Raw genomic sequence first — 23,006 nt, forward strand, 5'->3', positions numbered from 1 at the left:
ACAACCATATACAGTCTGACAACCATATACAGTCTGACAACCATATCCAGTCTGACAACCATATCCAGTCTGACTCAGTACTTCAGCCTCACTTGGCTAGCCTTTTAATGAGGCTTACTCTTCTGAACTTGAACTTAAAGGGAACCTGTCACCCCCGGTGCCGGGGTGACAGGCTCCCAACCCCCCGTTAGAGCCCCCTATATTCACCTCATGGCGCCGGGTCCCGCTTCTGAAGATGGTCGGGTCACGGAGATCTCAGCCGCTGCAGCCCGGCGCGCGCGCTGAGAGATGAGTCCAACGCTCATAGAGAATGACGGGAGAGTCCAGCGCTCCGTCATTCTCTATGAGCGTTGGACTCATCTCTCAGTGTGCGCGCCGGGCTGCAGCGGCTGAGATCTCCGTGACCCAACCATCTTCAGAAGCGGGACCCGGCGCCATGAGGTGAATATAGGGGGCTCTAACGGGGGGTTGGGAGCCTGTCACCCCGGCACGGGGGGTGACAGGTTCCCTTTAAAAGCTTGCAACAGTCTATACATACTGAGCTAGACTTATGACTGCAGCCATAGTGACCCCCCACAAGATGTGTATATAGATAGGTATATCTCTCACCTAGTGACTAATGCAAGTGACCCCCTACAATACAGACACCTGAGGGGCCCTGATAATAATAATTGTGCATATATCTATCTCCCAGTGTCTGCAGCCAGTTTGCCCTACACTTATAGATGGCCCCCTCCCCTTATAGATGACCCCCTCTACCCCCATTATAGATGCCCCCTCCTCCCCCGAATTATAGATGCCCCCTCCTCCCCCCCATTATAGATTCCCCCTCCTCCCCCCCATTATAGATGCCCCCTCTCCCCCCATTATAGATGCCCCCTCTTCTCCCCCCCTTATAGATACCCCCTCCCCTTATAGATGGCCCCCTCTCCCCCCATTATAGATACCCCCTCTTCTCCCCCCCATTATAGATACCCCCTCTTATCCCCCCCTTATAGATTCCCCCTCACCTTATAGATGCCCCCTCTCCCCCCCCATTATAGATGCCCCCTCTCCCCCCCCCATTATAGATGCCCCCTCCTCCCCCCCATTATAGATACCCCCTCTTCTCCCCCCCATTATAGATGCCCCCTCTTCTCCCCCCTTATAGATTCCCCCTCACCTTATAGATGCCCCCTCTCCCCCCCCATTATAGATGCCCCCTCCTCCCCCCCATTATAGATACCCCCTCTTCTCCCCCCCATTATAGATACCCCCTCTTCTCCCCCCCATTATAGATACCCCCTCTTCTCCCCCCATTATAGATACCCCCTCTTCTCCCCCCATTATAGATACCCCCTCTTCTCCCCCCATTATAGATACCCCCTCTTCTCCCCCCATTATAGATGCCCCCTCCTCCCCCCATTATAGATACCCCCTCTTCTCCCCCCCATTATAGATGCCCCCTCTTCTCCCCCCCTTATAGATACCCCCTCACCTTATAGATGCCCCCTCTCCCCCCCCCCATTATAGATGGCCCCCTCTCCCCCCCTTGAAGATGGCCCCTCTTCTCCCCCCATTATAGATGCCCCCCCTTCTCTTCCCCCCATTATAAAGCCCCCCCCCTTTCCTCTATGCTAAGCAATATTTAAAAAAAACAAACACACAAACTCACCTGACAACCCGCTCCCCCGGTGATCCTCTTTTTCTTCGGACGCTGTCCCCGGCTGATGCGCGGCTGCCGGGGGTGTCCCGTCCTATCCCCGGCAGCGCGGCGCATCAGTGAGCTCTCTGTACGCCGGGGCTGTGACTTCTGACACAGGAAGCGTCTCTGACGTGCGCTTCCTGTGCCGGAAGTCAGGGCCCCAGGCAGCTCACTGATGCGCCGCGCTGCCGGGGATAGGACGGGACACCCCCGGCAGCCGCGCGTCAGCCGCGCATCTTAAAGAGACAGCGCGCCGCCGCCGGGGCCAGTCGCAAATGGCGCCCAGATTAATAAATCTGGGCGCCATTTGCAAAAAGTCAGTCGCATTGGCGACCATTTTGGTCGCCATCTGGAGCCCTGTTTATAGGACGCACCTTTTGATAAGACGCACTCCTGATTTTAAGGGGGAAAAATAGAAAAAAAAATATTTTGCTCATTGTCACAGTTTGGAGATAGCAGCAGTGTGATTGGTGCCAATGCCCCCATATAGTGCCCCACATAGTATCCAATGCCCCACATAGTATCCAATGCCCCATATAGTAGCCAATGCCCCCATATAGTGCCCCCCATAGTAGCCAATGCCCCCACATAGTAGCCAATGCCCCCACATAGTAGCCAATGCCCCCACGTAGTAGCCAATGCCCCCCATAGTAGCCAATGCCCCCATACAGTGTCCCCATATAGTAGCCAATGCCCCCACGTAGTAGCCAATGCCCCCATTGTACCCAGTGCCCCCCATAGTAGCCAATGCCCCCATACAGTGTCCCCATATAGTAGCCAGTGCCCCCATGGTAGCCAATGCCCCAATACAGTGCCCCCATATAGTAGCCAATGCCCCCATATAGTGCCCCCCATAGTAGCCAATCCCCCTGCAACCAGAAAAACAACAAACAGGCTACTCACCTGTCCGCCGGCCCCAGCAGCTCCTCTCCCGACACTCCGGTCTCCCGTCATCCTCCGGCACAGGCAGCGGGGAACAGAGAGACTGCAGCTGCAGAACACTTCCGGGACACAGGCAGCGTCTCTGTACCCCGCTGCCTGTGCCCGGAGGATGACGGGAGACCGGAGTGTCGGGAGAGGAGCTGCTGGGGCCGGCGGAGAGGTGAGTAGGACAGCGACCCCCTCCGCCCGCCCAGCCAGCCCCCTCCATCGCCGCTTAGCCGATCAGGAGCCCAGGAAAGTGCTGCTCATTGCACTTTTCCGGGCTTCTGATCGGCTCAGCTGAGCGGCGATAGAAGGGGCGGGCTAGGCGGGCGGAGGGGGTCGCTCAGGGCCGCTCACTATGCATATGCATAGTGAGCGGCAATACAGGGGGCGGGCGGGAGCCGTCTTCGCTTTATAGGACGCACTTAGTTTTTCCTCCCACTTTGGGAGGAAAAAAAGTGCGTCTTATAAAGCGAAAAATACGGTATGCCATTATCTGCATTTAAAAAGCCTTTTCCCAGGTCCCTCCTACTCTCCTTTCTGTCATCCACTGCTCAGAATCAGGAAATCTCAATCAGACGTATCCTCTCTGTGCTATGAAAAAGGGAAGGGGGGGGGGGGAATGAAGGAGAAATGTCAGCAGCAGAGAACAGAGAACAAAGGATTACTCAGGGGGGGGGAGCTATTCAGAGGTCAGTGGTGACATCAGAGGAGAGAGCCCGGTGTTGCTTTTATTTAACTCTTTGTTGTCCTGTTTTGGTGTCTTATTTCCCTCTCTCCATAGGAGAACAATGAAGACAGGGGGAGAGCTTCAAACTGCTTTTTCATGATAAAAATAAATTTTTCGGCTAATAAACCCAATTACAACGTTTCTTAAAATCGCCTGGACTATTCATTTCTGCAAAAAAAAAAATAAAAAGTATCCTGCGACCAAAAATATTCCCACTGTGGCCCTAACTTGATGTCTAGACACATGGCAGGGTCCAAGATAGGAGGACCCACTGACTTTCAGGACATCTGAATGACTCATAGGTCCTTCTTCATGCCTGCAAAGGACTGGAGTTGGCAGAATGAAGTTGTTTTGAAGACAACCCTACTATGGTATTTGTATTACATTTTCACATGAAACTGTGAAAAAAATGTTCTAGTTGTGTTCGTCTTCTTATCTTTGGCAGCATACAGAAGACAAGTGACGCTGTGTAGTCCTAAAAGGGAGACATTTGCCTATAGATATCACTGTCTACAGGTTTCATTGTGAATAGCATTCAGGTCTTATGTGTGGAAGCAGATCCTTATTATAGTCAATACTACAATATAGTATGTAGCAAACTGGATTTTTTTTTCACACGATAAAGGAGCGCCTGTTGGGCTATGGTGACATTTTTTTTTTTTTTTTTTAATATAATGATTGGCCATACGACATTCCTTTAGCCCCCTTCAATATGAGGAATAAATGTGGAAATACATTTATGCCATTGTATACCATAACAGTCCCATCCAGCAAAGTAGAAACTATTAGGTGCACAAAACAACCTTCAGAATATATAAAAGGACTATGTCCAAAACCATCTAAAGTATATGAACAGTGATGTGTCACTAGTCCCTAAAATAAAGACAGTGGTTCTTTGCACTATGGTAGCTTTTATACCACTGGTTGGCGCTGTGTCAAATTTCACTTAGAACTTTTTTTCATAGCTTTTTTCTGACCTCTGTGCACCAAAAATGCACCAAAACGTGGTTTAAAATTCTGCTGCACTTTAAGCAAACCCATAGTCGATCAACATGGTGTTTAGATACAACAGATTTATCAAACAGCCTACGCCTCATTGATAAATCTGGGGCATTTGAAGACTACATTTGGGTTTAGTACTTCTGGAAAAGGTTAAAGAAGTAAAAAATCCTAATAAAACTGTAATAAAGCCCATAGTATATTAATGTAAAACTGCTTGATTATTAGAAATACACAAAAATAAAAACATATTCAATATAATGTTGGCTTTAAAAATAAACCTATAATATGCACACGTTTTTGTCGCGGACGTCAAAATAATGAACATGAACGTTATTTTCGGAAGTTTTTTTTGCAAATAGCGGACATTTTTTATTAGTTGTTTACACACAGTTCTTCTTTTGTCACCGTTCTTTCTCCGTTTTTACTATTAAATTCAATGGATTTTTCAATTAAGCCACAACCAAAGGCCAATTAGTAACCCAAACTAAAATAATGTGCAAACACCCGTCATTGCACTAAGGGGATGCCAGGCTTTGAAAAACGTCCGTTATTTTAGACTCTAAATAACGGCCGTCATTTTAAACGGAGCTGAAAAAAACATGTGTGAACATAGCCTATGGGTCAGTCCGAATACATCAGTATGAAAGTTTACACAGATTCTGTTTAAATTTTTAATGCAAATAATTATTATTAAAATGGCCCTATTGTAACTCTTATAACGGTTTTATTTTTTCACCTATGGGGATGTATGGGGTGTAATTTTTTTGCGCCATGATCTCTAGTTTTTATTTGTATCATATTTGTGTACATCAGACATTTTGATAATTTTAAAAAATATATATAATGTAACAAAAAAAATCAGCAATCCTGGTGTTTTTTCTCCTCTTTGTTTATGTAATTCGCCGTACAGGAACAATATTGTTATATTTTAATAGATCGGACAGTTACACATGCTACATTAATAATATATTTAGTTATTTAATTATCTTTACATGTTTTATGTGTTTAATGGGATATTTAATGTCTGTAGCAGACTGTATGAGCACAATGCTGGCTGGACCGCATGGAGGTCTGAGAAAACGATCGGGACCCCTGCAATCACACTGCAAGGGGTCCTGATCAATAAGTGATAGGAGCCTATCGGAGTCTATTGCTGATATCTCCCTGCAGCTGCCTACCTCATCTTTCCGGCACTGGTCTTGTTTTCTTTGTAGGTCCCACCATTTTGGAGAACTTTAATCCAAATAAAATATGTAAATTAGCTCGTTGGGGGGCATTGAATGTGTTCCTCGCCTTTCCCGACCATTCAGTCCGCTTTCCACTTCCTTCAGTCAATAAAAAAAATTATGCCTATAACAGCGAGATTTGTATTTTACCTTAGTTCCTGTTGTTGGAACCAGTCCGACAGCTCCCATATACGTACTGCCAATTGTCTTGATTTTTTCAATGTCTCTATAGCATTCTTTTTCCATAAGCTGTAAAAAACAAATCTTATAAATATTACAAAACCAAAACAGGCCTCATTTCTTAAACATCCTACAGTATTTTTAGAGTGAAACTCCTTCAAAAGATGACTGTTTTGAGATGAACACCCCTCATCTGGGTTTCTGGGATTCTCACTTCTATCATACTCTAAGTATATTTGTCCTTTTCTTAGTTCAGGAGCTTCTGAGTACAGTAGTTCCAATTCCTCCTTAGGAGGAGAAATAGAAATTTTACTTGAACCTTTGTTCACCGCAAATTTAAGATGGAGAAGATTAAATCAATTGTGAAGCGCTTCTTCATTGTCCCTATAGATCTAAAGGATGCTTCTACTGCAACTTCTCAATCACACACAATACCAGAAATACCTCATTTTGCTGTCAAAATGAAGGGGGAAGAAAACTATAATTTCCAGATTCCCTACCTACTGTTCAGAATATTCACTGCCCTGAGAAAATTCACAAAGGTTCTGGTGGCACAGCTTAGAGTAAAGGAAATTATTTCATGTCCTTAGCTAAACAGTTTATTTCTGATCGTGCCATGTCAGTTCTGAAGAGTAACCTCCCAGTGTGTCCTGGACCCATTCTGGGAACTGGGCTGGTATATAAATTACCAAAAAGATTTTTCTTAGAGGGTTTTTCTGGAAGTTCTTTTGGATTCTCAAAATCTGATCTCATGCCTTCCCCAGTCCAAAAAATCAGACACATGTCAGAGAATCTCATAAAAAAAAAAAAAAAAAAGACAAGCTTCGATCAGAGAATGTACAAACATTCTCAAGGCAATTACATTGTGCATTCAGTCAGACTTGTTTCAGGTACCTTTGGGATTCTTTTTGTTTTTCATGTCAATTTTTTGAGCAGAGTGGCGGAGAGCAGAGATGCGCAAGGCATTGCATTGACACACTGAGACAGGCAGGATTCCGAGCTGAGTCCAGGGCGGGGGCTCCACATGGAATTCCGCCTTATTTACTTAGTATGAACAGACCCTTAGGCCTGCACTGATACAAGGAGGTGCAAAGGTGATACTGGAGAGACTGAGAGAGGCTGCTGAGTGGTACCACCGGCCAAGGAGATGGAGATCTGGCCTAACAAAGAGTGGGAGGAGGGCTGAGCTACAAAGCTAGGATCAGTGAGCTCAGAACATTGAATTGACACATGGAACACTGGTGAAGGAGGTTTGGGCAGGGTGGAGTATAAGGGCACAGAGAGGCTCCAAGATGACCACTTTTAGCAGTCACTGAATGCAGCAATACCACATATAAAATGACAAACCAGCCAAGGAGGGTTACTATTGGCTTAAAGGGAACCTGTCACCCCCCGTGCCGGGGTGACAGGCTCCCGACCCCCCGCTACAGCCCCCTATACTCACCTGATCCCGCCGGGTCCCGCTTCTGGATCCAGTCGGGTCACGGAGATATCAGCCGATGCAGCCCGGCGCGTGCACTGAGAGATGAGCCCAACGCTCATAGAGAATGACAGGAGAGTCCAGCGCTCCGTCATTCTCTATGAGCATTGGACTTATCTCTCTGCTCTCTCGGGCTGCAGCGGCTGATACCTCCGTGACCTGACCGGATCCAGAAGCGGGACCAGCGGGATCAGGTGAGTATAGGTAGCTGCAGCGGGGGTCGGGAGCCTGTCACCCTGGCACGGGGAGTGACAGGTTCCCTTTAAGGGGCACTATAGAGGACTAAGGAAAGTAGAGAAAGATAGGTGGTAAGCAAGTGAGGCTTTGGAGGAGCAGAGGTTATTATTATTATTATGCACCTGTCTATAGCCTGTTCCCTCCTGTACATTTTAATCATTGCAGTTTTATTTTCCCTGAGTCCTTTATTTGTGTGAAACGACATGTGGCCCAAGCTTGTCTACAGATGACTTTTGCACCGCTTATCTGTTCACAGCTTGGAAAGGATTAATTTGCAGAATGAGAGTGGAAATTGGCAGATAACAGCTAAGCTTATAATGTGTGTTTCATTAGCATAAATTTTATTTTAATTTAACAGTGAAATAGTGATTTTTTTTGTGATTTTGTAGGAATTGTGGCAAAAATATTGATATTTTATCGCAAATTGCAAATATATATATAACATATAGCTAATTAACACTAATTAAACCTGCATTCAATGCTATGTGTGAATATAGCCTAACTGCAGAAGATTACCATCAGGAAACTTAATAGAAGTAACAGTTGGCAACTTTAAGGCCCTATTCCACGGGCGGACTTGAGGAGCAAACGAGCGCTCTCAGCGCTCGTTTGCTCCTCTTTGCCCGCTCGCTGCCACCGCTAATCCATGCGGGTGAGTCCGTGGAGGGCCGGGGGAAGCTGCAGGGGGGCTGCCCGTGTGATCGCTAGATCATCCAGGCAGCCCATAGCATACAGCAGCGTCTGCTGCCGACGCTCCTATTCCACGGAGCGACAGCAGCAGATCGTAACTGTATCAGTATATGTTGAAAAACAAACCACTGCAACGATTAGCCGACATGAACGATGACCGCTGATCGTTGCCTTCTATTCCACGGGGCGATTATCGGCCGTAACAGCCGATATCAGCCGAATAGGGCCGATAATCGTTCCGTGGAATAGGGCCTTTAGCTTTATTGTGGATTGCACATTTCAGAGCAAAAACTGTCTTGGAAATAATAACAACATAAAAGACAAAGCAGAATAAGAAGTCTTACAAGAGGATGAAATGTTGTAACAAGTGATGAGGCCTGGTTGAACTTGCAGGCTCTGCGGGTAAAACGCCTCTTCACTTTACATTATATTATCAGAAGCTTTGCTGCAACGCAGTCCAATCTTGTATAATATTTAACTCAATGGTAGTAAATTTATAACTATGGATTGAGACATTAATGTTTATTAGCGAATTTGGCATATTTGGTAATTTCCCTTATGGTCAAAGGAAAGTGCCAGCAAAAGTGCCGAGCATAACAGAAGCCCCAGACTTCTTCTGTTATGCTCAGCCAATGGCGGCTGAGCAGCTAATGACGCGCTGAAGGGGGCCGGCATGAGGGAGGGCTGGAGCAGTCAGGCCGGCCTCCTGAAGATGACGTGATTGTCCCAAGATGGCAGCCGGGGTCAACAGTCATTCTGTGAGTATACTGTACCACACTCCCGGGTCCACGATCGGGGGGGGGGGAGTACATGGGGAAGGGGGGCCATTCACTTAAATAACACACATTACAATGTTGTATAACTTTGTACTGTGTGTTATTTTGTGAAAAATGTTTTACACCGCACTACCCCTTTAATTGTAGGTGATGGGGGTGGAGGGGATACCTGCAGCCAGTTGGAGGCTGAGAGGATTAATTGAAGATGCTGGGGGTTAACTGAAGGTGGTGAGGCTTAACTGTAGGTGAGGGCACGAAGGGGGTTAATATCAGTTAGTAGGGGACCACATGGTTCATTACTGTATGGAGGGCACAACAGGGGCAATACTACTATATGGAGGGCACAGCAGTGGACATTATTACTAAGTGGTGTCTTAGCAGGAGACATTTTACTATGTGGGGGCACAGCAGGGGAATTATTACTATATGGAGGGCACAGCAGGGGGCATTACTACTATGGAGGCCCAGTAGAGGGCATTATTACTACATGAACGGTTCAGCAAGGGACATTATTACTATACGGAGGGCACAGCAGAGGGCATTATTACCACAGTGGGTATGAAATATATTCAGACCTAGTCATAAGTATTCAGACCCTGGATGAAAACCTTTTCCAGAGTGCTCTGGACCTCAAACTGGGCCAAAGGTTTATCTTTCAACAAGACAATGACCCTATGCATCATTCCTCAGAAGACTTGTGGCTGTACTAGCTCAAAGGGGGGCGTCTACTCAATACTGAGCAAAGAGTCTGAATACCTATGACCATGTGATATTTCAGCTTTTCTTGTTTAATAAATTTGCAAAAAAAATCTACATTTCTTTATTTTTTCTGTCAAGATGTGGCAAAAAAAAAAAAAAAAAATTTAAGGGGTCTGAATACTTTCCGTACCCACTGTATATGGAGGGCACTGCAGCGATCATTATTACTATATGGGGGGGGGTATAGCAGGGGGCATTATTTCTGTATAGAGGGCAACCCACATACCTACTCACTTTACTGCACGTGACACAAAACAATGGGACTCTATAAGAGGGGAAAAAGGAGGGAAATGAGCAGTGGCTTAGATCTGTGTCTGGCAGGTTCTGAAGAGATGAATTTTATTTGAAAAATTAAAAAGTTAAAAGTTTTCTAAGGGGTGCCAGAGGTAGAAAGGGTTGAAAAAACCCTGATCTAGAGAAACTGATGTTTTATTGTTTGAATACAAACACAGCAGTAGGAGGGGCAGGGATGGGAGGGAATGTTGTCTGAGGACAAGGAAGAGCAATTTTTTCTTTCTGAATGAATGAATACTATGGTCTTAGTGCGGAAAGTCCGAGGTATGGCAGAAAGGGCAAAGATATATGCAATAACTTACCTACAGTAATTAATTAACATCTCCCTGCTATAATAAGATTAGTCTGAACACATGCCATCAAATAAGGAATGAGTAAATATAAAAAAATGAGCCAGTTATGAGTTCTGCCTGTTATGCATATTCACATTTTTTGTATATACAGTGCTGGCCAAAAGTATTGGCACCCCTGCAATTCTGTCAGATAATACTCAATCTCTTCCAGAAAATGATTGCAATCACAAATGCTTTGGTAATATTTTTACTTACTTTGCTTGCAATGAAAAAAAACAAAAGAGAAAGAAAAAAAAAGTCAAATCATTGATCATTTTACACAATCTCCAAAAATAGACCAGACAAAAGTATTGGCACCCTCAGCCTAATACTTGGTAGCACAACTTTTAGACAAAAATAACTGCGACCAACCGCTTCCGGTAACCATCAATGAGTTTCTTACAATGCTCTGCTGGAATTTTAGACCATTCTTCTTTGGCAAATTGCTCCAGGTCCCTGAGATTTGAAGGGTGCCTTCTCCAAACTGCCATTTTGGGATCTCTCCACAGGTGTTCTATGGGATTCAGGTCTGGACTCATTGCTGGCCACTTTAGAAGTCTCCAGTGCTTTCTCTAAAATCATTTTCTAGTGCTTTCTGAGGGAGACCCAGCTTTCTCACACTGGGCCCTAAATTATGCTGCAAAATTTGTTGGTAGGCTTCAGACTTCATAATGTCATGCACATGGTCAAGCAGTCCAGTGACAGAGGCAGCAAAGCAACCCTAAAACATCAGGGAACCTCCGCCATGTTTGACTGTGTTCTTTTCTTTGAAGGCCTCTTTTTACCCCCTGTAAACTCTATGTTGATGCCTTTTCCCAAAAAGCTCTACTTTTGTCTCATTTGACCAGAGAACATTCTTCCAAAAAGTTCTTGGCTTTCTCAGGTAAGTTTTGACATACTCCAGCCTGGCTTTTTTATGTCTCTGGGTCAGAAGTGGGGTCTTCCTAGGTATCCCATCATAAAGTCCCTTTTTATTCAGACGCCGATGGATAGTACGGGTTGACACTGTTGTACCCTCGGACTGCAGGGCAGCTAGAACTTGTTTGGATATTAGTCGAGGTTCTTTAGCCACCATCCACACAATCTTTCATTGAAATCTCTCGTCAATTTTTCTTTTCTGTTCACATCTAGGGAGGTTAGCCACAGTACCATGGGCTTTAAACTTGATGACACTGCGCACGGTAGACACAGGAACATTCAGGTCTTTGGAGATGGACTTATAGCCTTGAGATTGCTCATGCTTCCTCACAATTTGGCTCCTCAAGTCCTCAGACAGTTCTTTGGTCTTCTTTCTTTTCTCCATGCTCAATGTGGTACACACATGGACACAAGACAGAGGTTGAGTCAACTTTAATCCATTTCAACTGGCTGCAAGTAAGATTTAATTATTGCCCCCATCTGTTATGTGCCACAGGTAAGTAACAGGTGTTGGTAATTACACAAATTAGAGAAGCATCACGATTTTTCTAAGGGTGCCGATACTTTTTTCCACCCCCTTTTATGTTTGTTGTGAAATTATATCCAATTTGGCTTTTTGATAATTCTTTTTGTGATTTTCCATTGAAGACAAATTAAATGAAGAGATTAATATCAAAGCATTTGTGATTGCAATCATTTTCTGGAAGAAAGTTGAGTATTATCTGACAGAATTGCAGGAATGCCAATACTTTTGGCCAGCACTGTACATAATAAAATCAGATTTCAATTGACAAGGGTGAAAGTGGAGTATGTTTTTCTGCATGGTCTTTTGGATGATACCAACACTAATTTGGCTTATGTATATATTGTGCCTCCCTTTGGAGCAGGGATCCTGCTGTCTCATAGACAGTCTACAAAACCATATATATACTATTGTGATCTAGGCAATGCTATAGCAGCCAACAAATATAGCAGAATGGTTGACATGAAGGGGTTAATACTGAAAGGAGGGTGAAAAGAAGTGATCCAGATGAGAAAGGGACTAAGCATCTAGTTGCAAGGAGAGCTGGGAAACGATCTGAACAAACATTGACATGTTTTTGGTTTTTTTTTAAATGAGGCACATAACTTGATATACAGTAACTTAGAATCTTACACAGGAGTAGGAGCGATCTAATTTCCCAGAATTTTCCTGAATATGTAAAGAAAGAGAAAAATAGTACTACATATACATCCATTCTCGCTCTAAGAGAAAGATATGTTTTTCTAAGAATGTTTGTGTGGTACTATTTTCAGTTTTTTTACAAGCTTATGGAAGTGCATAAGAGATATTTGTGTTTACACAGATATATTAATGCACCTGGTGAGATGGCAAGCAAAAAAACCTGTGAGTGGAATTTACAGGACAAGAGACAGCAGAAGGCCCTACCACTGAAATGAATTTAAGAATTTAAGATATCCCACAACAGAAACAGAAATTTAAATCAATTGCTAAAGAATTATGTACTTTTAGGCTATGTTCTGTTAGGCAATGTTAGGCTCTGTAGGCTCTGTACGGTTAGGCTATGTTCACACAACGTAAGTTCCGTGGGAATCACGGCCGTTGTTACAACGGCCGTGATTTCCACGGAACTTAAGTGGTGCTGCCTTCTGAGGGATACCAGAGTATACACTCCGGCCGGGATCCCTAGTGGTGGCGTTAAAAACTGACATATCAGTTTTCTGCGGCCGCTATTCATTGAATAGCGGCTGCAGAAAACCCTGTCAGTGCTCACAGTGGAGCGAGTGGCTCCGGCCGCTCGCTCCATTGTGTGCAGTGGGGAGTTCTGATGCGGGCGCCTGCATCAGAACTTAGCGGCGCTAAAGATCATCATACGTCTAATATGTAGTGTGAACATAGCCATACTGAAAAACACATACATTCTTTTTCATGGAATTTTCCCTTTAGGGTAGCTTCACACACACCATATAGCAGCGGATTTTATGCTGCGGATCCACAGCAGATCCACAGGAGATTTTGTCTAAATAACTGAACGCAGCATCAAATCTGCACCATCAAATCTGCTGCAGATCCTGTACATGTGAATGCACCCTTAAAATGTCAGTTATTTGAGCAGTTTGTTTTTACTATAGGTATGGGTATGAATAACTGAACACAGCATCAAATGTGCACCATCAAATCTACTGCAGATCTGTGGCGGATCCTGTACGTGTGAATGCACCCTTAAAATGTCAGTTATTTGAGCAGCTAGTTTTTACTATAGGTATGGGTATAAAGAAAAGGCTATACAGCCTCCTTGTTATATATAGAGTACTGTATGTAAACCCTTATGGGCAGAGCCCGTATTTCTCTATCTGTCTGTAATTTAGCACGCTATTTGCTTGTTTTAATTATAGTGCTTGAAAAGCACTATATTGTAATTTGTATTCTTCTTCTTCTTCTTCTTCTGTTTCTTCTTCTTCCAGCTATTTTACTGCGCGTAATACAGCCCAAAGCGCTTTGCGCACACACTCCGTTCAAACTGCGTTTCGAAGCCCTCGGCGGTGTGTGGTGTGCTATCTATTTTTCGTTTGAATCGGATTTGTCGTTTTTAAGAAATTTACGTTTAAAGACCCCAAATTTCCCATAGAAAATAATGGCCCATTGCAAATAATGGGCACACTCTAACCGCTAACAGCCAATCACAGCACATATGCAAATAGCTGAAATATAGCAGCCAATAGGAACTCTAAGGTCCTGTCAGGCATGTATCACAACATCCACAGTCACATGTCCACTATTGGCCAATAGAAGATGTAATATATGCAAGGTCCTTAACGATTTTGTCTCACTGACATGAGTAAGATTGTCACCGAGCAATGATCTTTACCATTATAAGTACCCAGATTGCTCTTAAAGGGACCCAAGTCGCTCTTAAAGGGACGGGAGCCATGACACTCTTAAACGGACCCAAGTCGTTCTTAAAGGGATCCAAGTCGCTCTTAAAGGGGTGGGACCCAAGTCGCTCGTAAAGGGACTGGACCCAAGTCGCTCTTAAATGGTCCCATGTAGCTCTTAAAGGGATCCAAGTCGCTCTTAAAGGGACGGGACCCAAGTTGCTCTTAAATGGACGGGACGCATGTTGCTCTTAAAGGGAACCATGTAGCTAGAGCGACCTGGGTCCCTTTAAGAGCGACTCGGGTCCCTTTAAGAGCGACCTGGGTCCCTTTAAGAGCGATCTGGGTCAATTTAATAGCAACCTGGGTCCCTTTAAGAGTGAAATGGGTCCCTTTAAGAGCGACCTGGGTCCCTTTAAGAGCGAAATATGTCCCTTTAAGAGCAAAATGGGTCCTTTTAAGAGCGCCCTGGGTCCCTTTAAGAGCTACCTGGGTCCCCTTAAGAGCGACCTGGGTCCCTTTAAGAGCAAAATATGTCCCTTTAACCCCTTAACGACATTGGGCGTAAATTTACGCCCTCGCGCCCTGGTACTTAGAGCATCAGGGCGTAAATTTACGCCCGATGTTTCCCCGATCGCTGCGTGTTGGCACACAGCGATCGGGGAAGATGGCCTGCTATAAATCATAGCAGGACATCTTAGCTTCTCGGCACGGGGGGTGGTTAACACCCCCCGTGCTTACGATCGCCGCTATTGGCTGATCAATTCAGATCAGCCAATAGCGGCGATCGGAAAAAAATGGCGGTCGGTGCTGTCCGAGGACGGCACCGACCGCCATTACTGTAAAAAGTAATGGTGGTCACGGTGCCACCGGCCCGATCGCAGTAAACGGCCGGCCGATACCGATCAGAGTCCCCCAAAATAGTAAATACCTGCTCTGGACCCCTCAGCTAGGTAGCTGAGGGGTCCAGAGCAGGTATTTGTACATTACTCACCTGTCCCGGGGTCCTGATTGGCGTCTTCTGGGTTCGCGGCGTCCTCCGTCTTCTCCTTCGGTCTTCGGCTCTTTCCGGCGGTCCCCATCGTCTTTTTTCGGCTCCAGCCTCGTCTTTTTCCGGATTTTGCGCTCTGCTGCCCCCTAGCGGCTGATATGTGTAATACACTTATCAGCAGCTACAGGGATATTTAGAATGTAGAAAAAGTTTTTTTTTTTTTTCCAATTTTTTTTTTTCTATTTTCCGCACCCTATCGCCGCTGAGTGTTGATCAGCATTGCACGAAAGTGCGCTTCTAATCAGCAACTCCTCCTTTTTGGCGTAGGGTGTTTTTTTTCTATATCCTACTGCCACGGTCTGCTGATAAGTGCGGCATTTATCAGCAACGCCTTTGTTGCCGTAGGTTTCTTTTATACTTACTGTAAAAAAAAAAAACACGTAGAAAACACTACATTACACCACACTACATTGAATAAAGTTTGACACTACACCACTACATACCCCATATACCATTCCCCGTATAAAGATGGCCCCCAGGGTGTTTTCGGCGTCAGAGGGATACGTTATTATTGCCTCCGACACCGAAACAGCCAGTGAGGATGAATGGGGGGATCCTTCTTTCCTCCATTCATCCTCATCCTCCTCATCATCCAGTGACGTGTCTGGGGGTAGCGTAGCGTAGCCTCCCAGACACTTCTTTTCCGCCAGTACCGTCCCAATAAGAGATGACGGCATGAAATTCTCCAAACTCTGTGAGAGTACCTCTGGGTACTCTTATAGATTTAGGGTGCGTGCACACTGCGGAATGGCGAAGGATAACCCTTTGTGCATTCCGCAGCTGGCACCCACCGGCGAAAAGATGCGGGCGCGCGTCTCCACCCGTGTCATAGACTCCATTCTATGCACAGGCGTATTACATCGTCCATCCAAAGAATGAACAAGTTGGTCGGAGAGCGGAATCCGCCTGTGCATAGAATGGAGTCTATGACACGTGTGGAGACGTGTGCCTGCATCACTCCGCCGGCGGGTGCCAACTGCGGAATGCACGAAGGGTTATTTGTCGCCATTCCGCAGTGTGCTCATACCCTTAGAGTGTATGTAGGAAGGGACACCCAAATCCAGCCCCCAGATACCCCCACAATGCCCCCCCCCATCCTCGGAGTTAGTGGGGAGATCATTTGGGAACTGATCTTCCCACTGCTGGATAAAGGTTACCACCTGTACGGGGATAACTTTTATACCAGCACCCCCTCTTCCGGTCCCTCGCTGCCCTGTAGCTTGCGGCACGATCCGAACATATCAGAAGTAGTAATAGAGCCCTAATATTTAGCAGCCATGGAGCGGACCCAGCGCTTCTGGATATGAAGGACCCCGTATTGCACCAGGGCAACATTTTCCAGGTGACGTCCCCCACACTGGAGAAAGGGAGACCCCAGAAGAAGTGTAGAGTGTGGTGTAACAGGGGGATCAGGAAGGACACCATTTTCCAGTGTGACACCTGTCCTGATCGCCCCGCCCTCTGCATACTGGATCGCTTCAAGGTGCACCACACGTCACTGGAGTTCTACATGATCTAAATTCTGTCCCTTATTCCTATTTCAGGGGTCACGTGGATCCAGGGATTATTCTGATCGCCATTATGGAGTGATGAGGCTACTGTTGTCTGCCTTACGAGGGTTTTTTCCCTTCCTCTGGGTCAACACAGGTTGAATTTGATGGACACCTGTCATTTTCAACCTTATAAACTAATAATTTGCCTAATACCCCCAAATAAATTAGAATTGTCCCTTTTCCCCAGCTAAATAGGTATGGCTGCCATTCCCATTAGAGGATGCCATGATGCAATTACAAAGCCTCTGTGCGGCCAGGACAGTAGAAACCCCCCACAAGTGACCCCATTCTGGAAACTATACCCGATAAGGAATCTAACAAGGGGGGCAGCGGGGATATGGCCCCCTGGTGACGGCCACATTTGGGACGTGAAAATGAAAAAAATGGTATTTTTTATTTTCTCTGCACATGTTCTACGTAAGTGCCCGTCACCAGTGGGGTCCATATGCTCACTGTAGCCCTTGTTAGATTCCTTATGAGGTGTAGTTTCCAGAATGGGGTCACTTGTGGGGGGTTTCTACTGTCCTGGCAGCACAGGAGCTTTGTAAATGCGACATGGCCTCCATCCTCCATTCCAGCCTCTAAATGGCGCTCTGTCCCTTTGGTGGCTTGCCCTGTGCCCATATGGCACATTATGCCCACATGTGGGGTATTTTCGTACTCAGGGGAAACTACCCTACACGTTTTGTGTTCATTTTCTTTTTTAACCCCTTGTGGAAATGGAAAAAATCAAGGCTAGACCAACATTTAGTGTAATTTTTGTAAAATTTTTACTCTAAATCATTAATCTTGTCATGATTTTTTCATTTTCACAAGGGGCTAAAAGATAAAAAAAACACTAAATGTGTAGCGCAATTTCCCCTGAGTACGGAAATACCCCACATGTGGACATAAAGCACCATGCGGATGCAGGGTAAGCCTCCGAAGGGAAGGAGCGCCATTTGGTTTTTGAAGGCTGGATTTGGATGGAATGGATTTCGAGGGGCCATGTTGCATTCAAAAGGCCCCTGTGTTGCCAAGACAGTTGAAACCCCCCACAAGTGACCCCATTATGGAAACTACACCCCTCAGGGAATGTAACAAGGGGTGTAGTGAGCATATGGACCCCACTGGTGACGGGCACAAATGTGGAACAATGTGGCGTGAAAATGAAATATTACATATTTTACACTATAATGTTGGTTTAGCCTTGAATTTATCATTTTCACAAGGGGTTAAAAGAGGAAAAAAAACCAAAATGTGTAGAGCAATTCCCCCCGAGTCCGTAAATACCCCACATGTGGACATAAAGCGCCATGTGGGCGCAGGGCAAGCCTCCGAAGGGAAGGAGCGCCATTTGGATTTTGGAGGTTGGATTTGGCTAGAATGGATGATGAACGCCATGTCGCATTTACAGAGCCCTCGTGCTGCCAAAACACTGGAAACCCCCCACAAGTGACCCCATTCTGGAAACTGCACCCCTCAGGGAATCTAACAAGGGGTGCAGTGAGGATATGGACCCCTTGATGACGGGCACATTTGTGCCATGAAAGTGAAAAAATGAAAAATTTCCCTTTCACGTCACATTGTTCCACATTTGTGCCCGTCACAGTGGGGTCCATATGCTTACTGCACCCCTTGTTAGATTCCTTGAGGGGTGTAGTTTCTAGAATGGGGTCACTTGTGGGGGGTTTCCAGTGTCTTGGCAGCACGAGGGCTCTGTAAATGCGACATGGCCCTTGAAATCCATTCCAGTGAAATTCAGCTTCCAAAAGCCAATTGGCGCTCCTTCCCTTTGGAGGCTCGTCCTGCGCACCCTTGGCACTTTATCGGCACACGTGGGGTATTTCCGTACTCGGGAGAAACTGCGCTACACATTTTGTGTCTTTCTTTTCCTCTTATCCCTTTAAGAAAATGAAAAATTGAAGGCTAGAACAACGTTTTAGTGTAAGAAAAAAATTTTTCTATTTCTACGCCATATTGTTCGGAAAATCTGTGAAGCACCTGTGGGGTCCAAATGCTCACCGCACCCCTTGTTACATTCCTTGAGGGGTGTAGTTTTCTAAATGGTGTCCCTTTAGGGGTGTTTTTTAGGTTTTGGCACCCCAGAGCCTCTGCCAACCTGAAGTGGTACAGTCAAAAATGACCAAATATAACGGAGGCATTGAAATTCACTAGGCGCTCCATTATATCTGAGGCTTGTGGTTGCGTCAAATAGCGCAATAGGGCCACATATGGGGTATTTTTATAAACTGCAGAAACGGGGCAATAATTATTGGGGTGCATTTCTCTGGTAATAGGTTTATAATTATGAAAAATATTGGATTATAATAAAATCTCTGCACAGAAAATTAAAATTTTCAAATTTCTTACACACTTGCCTTTTATTTCTGTGACTCCCCTAAAGGGTTAAAACACTTTCTGGATATGCTTTTGCAGAGTGTGGGGGGTGCAGTTTCTGAAATGGGGTGCTTTGTGGGGCTTTCTAACATACAGGCCCCTCAAATACACTTTAAACCTGAACAGGTCCCTGAAAATATCTGATTTTGAAATTTTACTAAAAATTTGGAAATGCTGCTAATGTTTTAAGCTTCCTATCGTCTAAAAAAAAATGAAAGATAGTTTAATAAATGCTGCCAACATAAAGTAGACATGTTGCTAATGCTATTTAATATATAATTTATGTGGTATAACCACTTTCTGTATAAGCAAAAAAGTTTCAAAGTTGGAAAAATGCATTTTTTCACATTTTTTCACATTATTTGGGTTTTTTTCATAAAGATTCGTTATGAGTATCGACTCCAATTTACCAGAAATGTAAAGTACAATATGTCACGAGAAAACAATCTCAGAATCAGCCGGATAGGTAAAAGCATCCCGAAGTTATTAATGAATAAAGTGACACTGGTCATATTCATAAAATTTGTCTCTGTCATTAAGGCCATTTCAGGCTCTGTCCTTAAGGGGTTAAGAGCAAAAAATGTCCCTTTAACCCTTTAAGGACATGGCCCATTTTCGTTTTTACGTTTTCGGTTTTTCCTCCTTGTGTTTAAAAGGTCATAGCACTTGCATTTTTCCACCTAGAAACCCCCATTACCCCTTATTTTTTGCGTCACTAATTGTACTTTGCAATTACAGGCTGAATTTTTGCATAAAGTACACTGCGAAACCAGAAAAAAATTCGAAGTGTGGTGAAATTGAAAAAAAAAACGCATTTCTTTTATTTGGGGGAAATGTGTTTTTACGCCATTCACCCTGGGGTAAAACTGACTTGTTATACATGTTCCTCAAGTCGTTACGATTAAAACGATATATAACATGTATAACTTATATTGTATCTGATGGCCTGTAAAAAATTCAAACCGTTGTTAACCAATATACGTTCCTTAAAATCGCTCCATTCCCAGGCTTATAGCGCTTTTATCCTTTGGTCTATGGGGCTGTGCGAGGTGTCATTTTTTGCGCCATGATTTGATCTTTCTATCGGTACCTTGATTGCCCATATACGTCTTTTTGATCGCTTTTTATTACATTTTTTCTGGATTTGATGCGACCAAAAATGCGCAATTTTGCACTTTGGGATTTTTTTGCGCTGACGCCGTTTACCGTACGAGATCAGGAATGTGATTAATTAATAGTTCGGGCGATTACGCACGCGGCGATAGCAAACATGTTTATTTATTTATTTATTTGTTTACTTTTATTTAAAACCTGGGAAAAGGGGGGTGATTCAGACTTTTATTAGGGGAGGGGGCTTTTTACTATTAACAACACTTTTTTTTTTTTTTCTACACATATACTTGAAGCCCCCCTGGGGGACTTCTAGTATATACACTGTGATCTCTCATTGAGATCTCTGCAGCATAGATATGCTGCAGAGATCCATGAGATCGGCACTCGTTTGCTTTCGGCTGCTGCAGCCGGAAGTAAACGAGTGCCGAGCCGAGGACGGCGCCATCTTGGACGCGTCCCCGGCCGGCATCAGTAACGGAGATCGCTCCTCCGGGACAAGGTCCCGGAGGAGCGATCTCCCCCACTAGACACCAGGGAAACGTTGCCTCCGGTAATCGGAGGCAGCTGTCAACTTTGACAGCTGCCTCCGATTAGCTAATTAGCGGGCACGGCGATCAGACCGTGCCCGCTAATAGCGGCGGTCCCGGGCTACACGCGGCACCCGGGATCGCGGCACTTCAAAGCGGGGCCGCCGCGCGGCCCCGCTTTGAAGTGCAAGTGAGGACATAGGACGTACCGGTACGTCCTATGTCCTTAAGAGGTTAAAAGCAAAATGGGTCCCTTTAAGCATGAAATTGGTCCCTTAAAGAGTGAAATTGGTCCCTTTAAGAGCGACCTGGGTCCCTTTAATAGTGACCTGGGTCCCTTCAACAGTGACCTGGGTCCCTTTAAGAGCGACCTGGGTCCCTTTAAGAGCGAAATATGTCCCTTTAAGAGCAAAATGGGTCCCTTTAAGACCGACCTGGGTCTCTTTAAGAGCGAAATGGGTCCCTTTAAGCATGAAATTGGTCCTTTTAAGAGTGAAATTGGTCCCTTTAAGAGCAGTCTGGGTCCCTTTAAGAGCGAAATATGTCCCTTTAAGAGCAAAATGGGTCCCTTTAAGAGCGAAATATGTTCCTTTTAAGAGCATAATGGGTCCCTTTAAGAGCAAAATGGGTCTTTTTAACCTCTTAAGGACCCATGACGTACCGGCACGTCATGGATCACTGTCACTTAAGGACCCATGACGTACCGGTACGTCGGTCCTATAAACGGGCGCCGCGCGAAATCGCGCGGCGCTCCGGTGAAGATGGCTGCTGATTCTATCAGCAGCCATGTTCCTGTGTCACGTAGGGGGCAGTTTCCCTGCCCCCCGTGACGACGATCGCTGTGATTGGCCGATGACTTCGCATCGGCCAATCACAGCAATTTGCTGGATTTCCGGGACCGGACCCCGCCAAAGAGCTGTGATTGGTGCTGTCAGAGACAGCACCAATCACAGCTGTGACCGGGCATCACCTGCCCGTTGATCCGGCCCCCCAATCGCCCGTGATTGGCCGGCTGCCGCCAGCCGGCCAATCACCGGCGATCCACACTACTACTCCCATCATCACCTTCTCTGCTTGCTGATAATCAGCAGCAGAGAAGGAGATGATGGGAGCAGCATGCACCCGGCGCGGTCCTGGAGGGTGCCGGGCGCCGGGTGCCTCCTCCCCTCAAGCTGCCGCCGCCGCCGCCGCCCCGTCTCCGGTAACAGGGAGATCAGGACAGCTGATCTCCCTGTTCTTCCTACCCTCCGTCGTCCTCCTCTTCCTCCGCCCCCCCCCCTCCCCGTGCCTCCCCGGTGTTTTCTCCTCCTCCCCTCCACCCCTCAGTCCGGCCAGCCCCCCTTCCTGTTTTCAGCCCCCCCCCTCTGAGCTGACAGCCCCCCTGTGTCCTGCAAGCCCCCCCCCCTGTGTCCTCTGTCCTGCCCGCCCCCCCCAGTGTTCTGCCAGCCCCCCCAGTGTTCTGCCAGCCCCCCCAGTGCTCTGCCAGTCCCCCCCCTGTGTTCTGCCAGCCCCCCCCCTGTGTTCTGCCAGCCCCCCCCCCCCGTGTTCTGCCAGCCCCCCCCTGTGTTCTGCCAGCCCCCCCCCCCTGTGTTCTGCCAGCCCCCCCCCTGTGTTCTGCCAGCCCCCCCCTGTGTTCTGCCAGCCCCCCCCCTGTGTTCTGCCAGCCCCCCCTGTGTTCTGCCAGCCCCCCCTGTGTTCTGCCAGTCCCCCTGTGTTCTGCCAGCCCCCCCTGTGTTCTGCCAGTCCCCCTGTGTTCTGCCAGCCCCCCCCTGTGTTCTGCCAGCCCCCCCCCCTGTGTTCTGCCAGTCACCCTGTGTTCCGCCAGCCCTCCCGTGTCCTGCCAGACCCCCATCCGTCCTGCAGCCCCCCCCCCCGTGTCCTGCCAGCCCTCTCCTGTGTGCTCTGTCCTGCAGCCCTCTCCTGTGTCCTCTGTCCTGCCAGCCCCCCCTGCATCCTGCAAGCCCCCCCTGCATCCTGCCAGCCCTTCCCGCGTCCTGCCAGCCCTTCCCGCGTCCTGCCGCCACCCTCCCCTGCGTCCTGCTGCCTCCCTCCCCTGCGTCCTGCCGCCACCCTCCTCTTACCCTCTCCCCTTCCACCCTCTCCCCTTTCCTTCCATCCTCTGTCATGCCACCCTCTCCCTTCACCCTCTCCCCTCTGTCCTGCCACCCTCTCCTCTCACCCTCTCCCCTCTGTCATGCCACCCTCTCCCTTCACCCTCTCCCCTCTGTCCTGCCACCCTCTCCTCTCACCCTCTCCCCTCTGTCATGCCACCCT

General features: G+C 46.6%; 1 protein-coding gene across 1 annotated transcript in view; it reads right to left on the reverse strand.

Annotated features, from left to right (window-relative positions):
- The window catches only part of ADCY1 (adenylate cyclase 1), a 240,049-nt gene that overhangs the window by 4,347 nt on the left and 212,696 nt on the right, over nucleotides 1–23,006 (reverse strand). The window contains exon 17 of the mRNA XM_069959698.1: nucleotides 5,717–5,815. Within this exon, the coding sequence (XP_069815799.1) occupies nucleotides 5,717–5,815 (99 nt within the window). The remainder of the gene's footprint in view (nucleotides 1–5,716; nucleotides 5,816–23,006) is intronic.

Source organism: Dendropsophus ebraccatus, chromosome 2 (genome assembly GCF_027789765.1).
Source record: "Dendropsophus ebraccatus isolate aDenEbr1 chromosome 2, aDenEbr1.pat, whole genome shotgun sequence".
NCBI classification, from domain to species: Eukaryota; Metazoa; Chordata; class Amphibia; order Anura; family Hylidae; genus Dendropsophus; species Dendropsophus ebraccatus.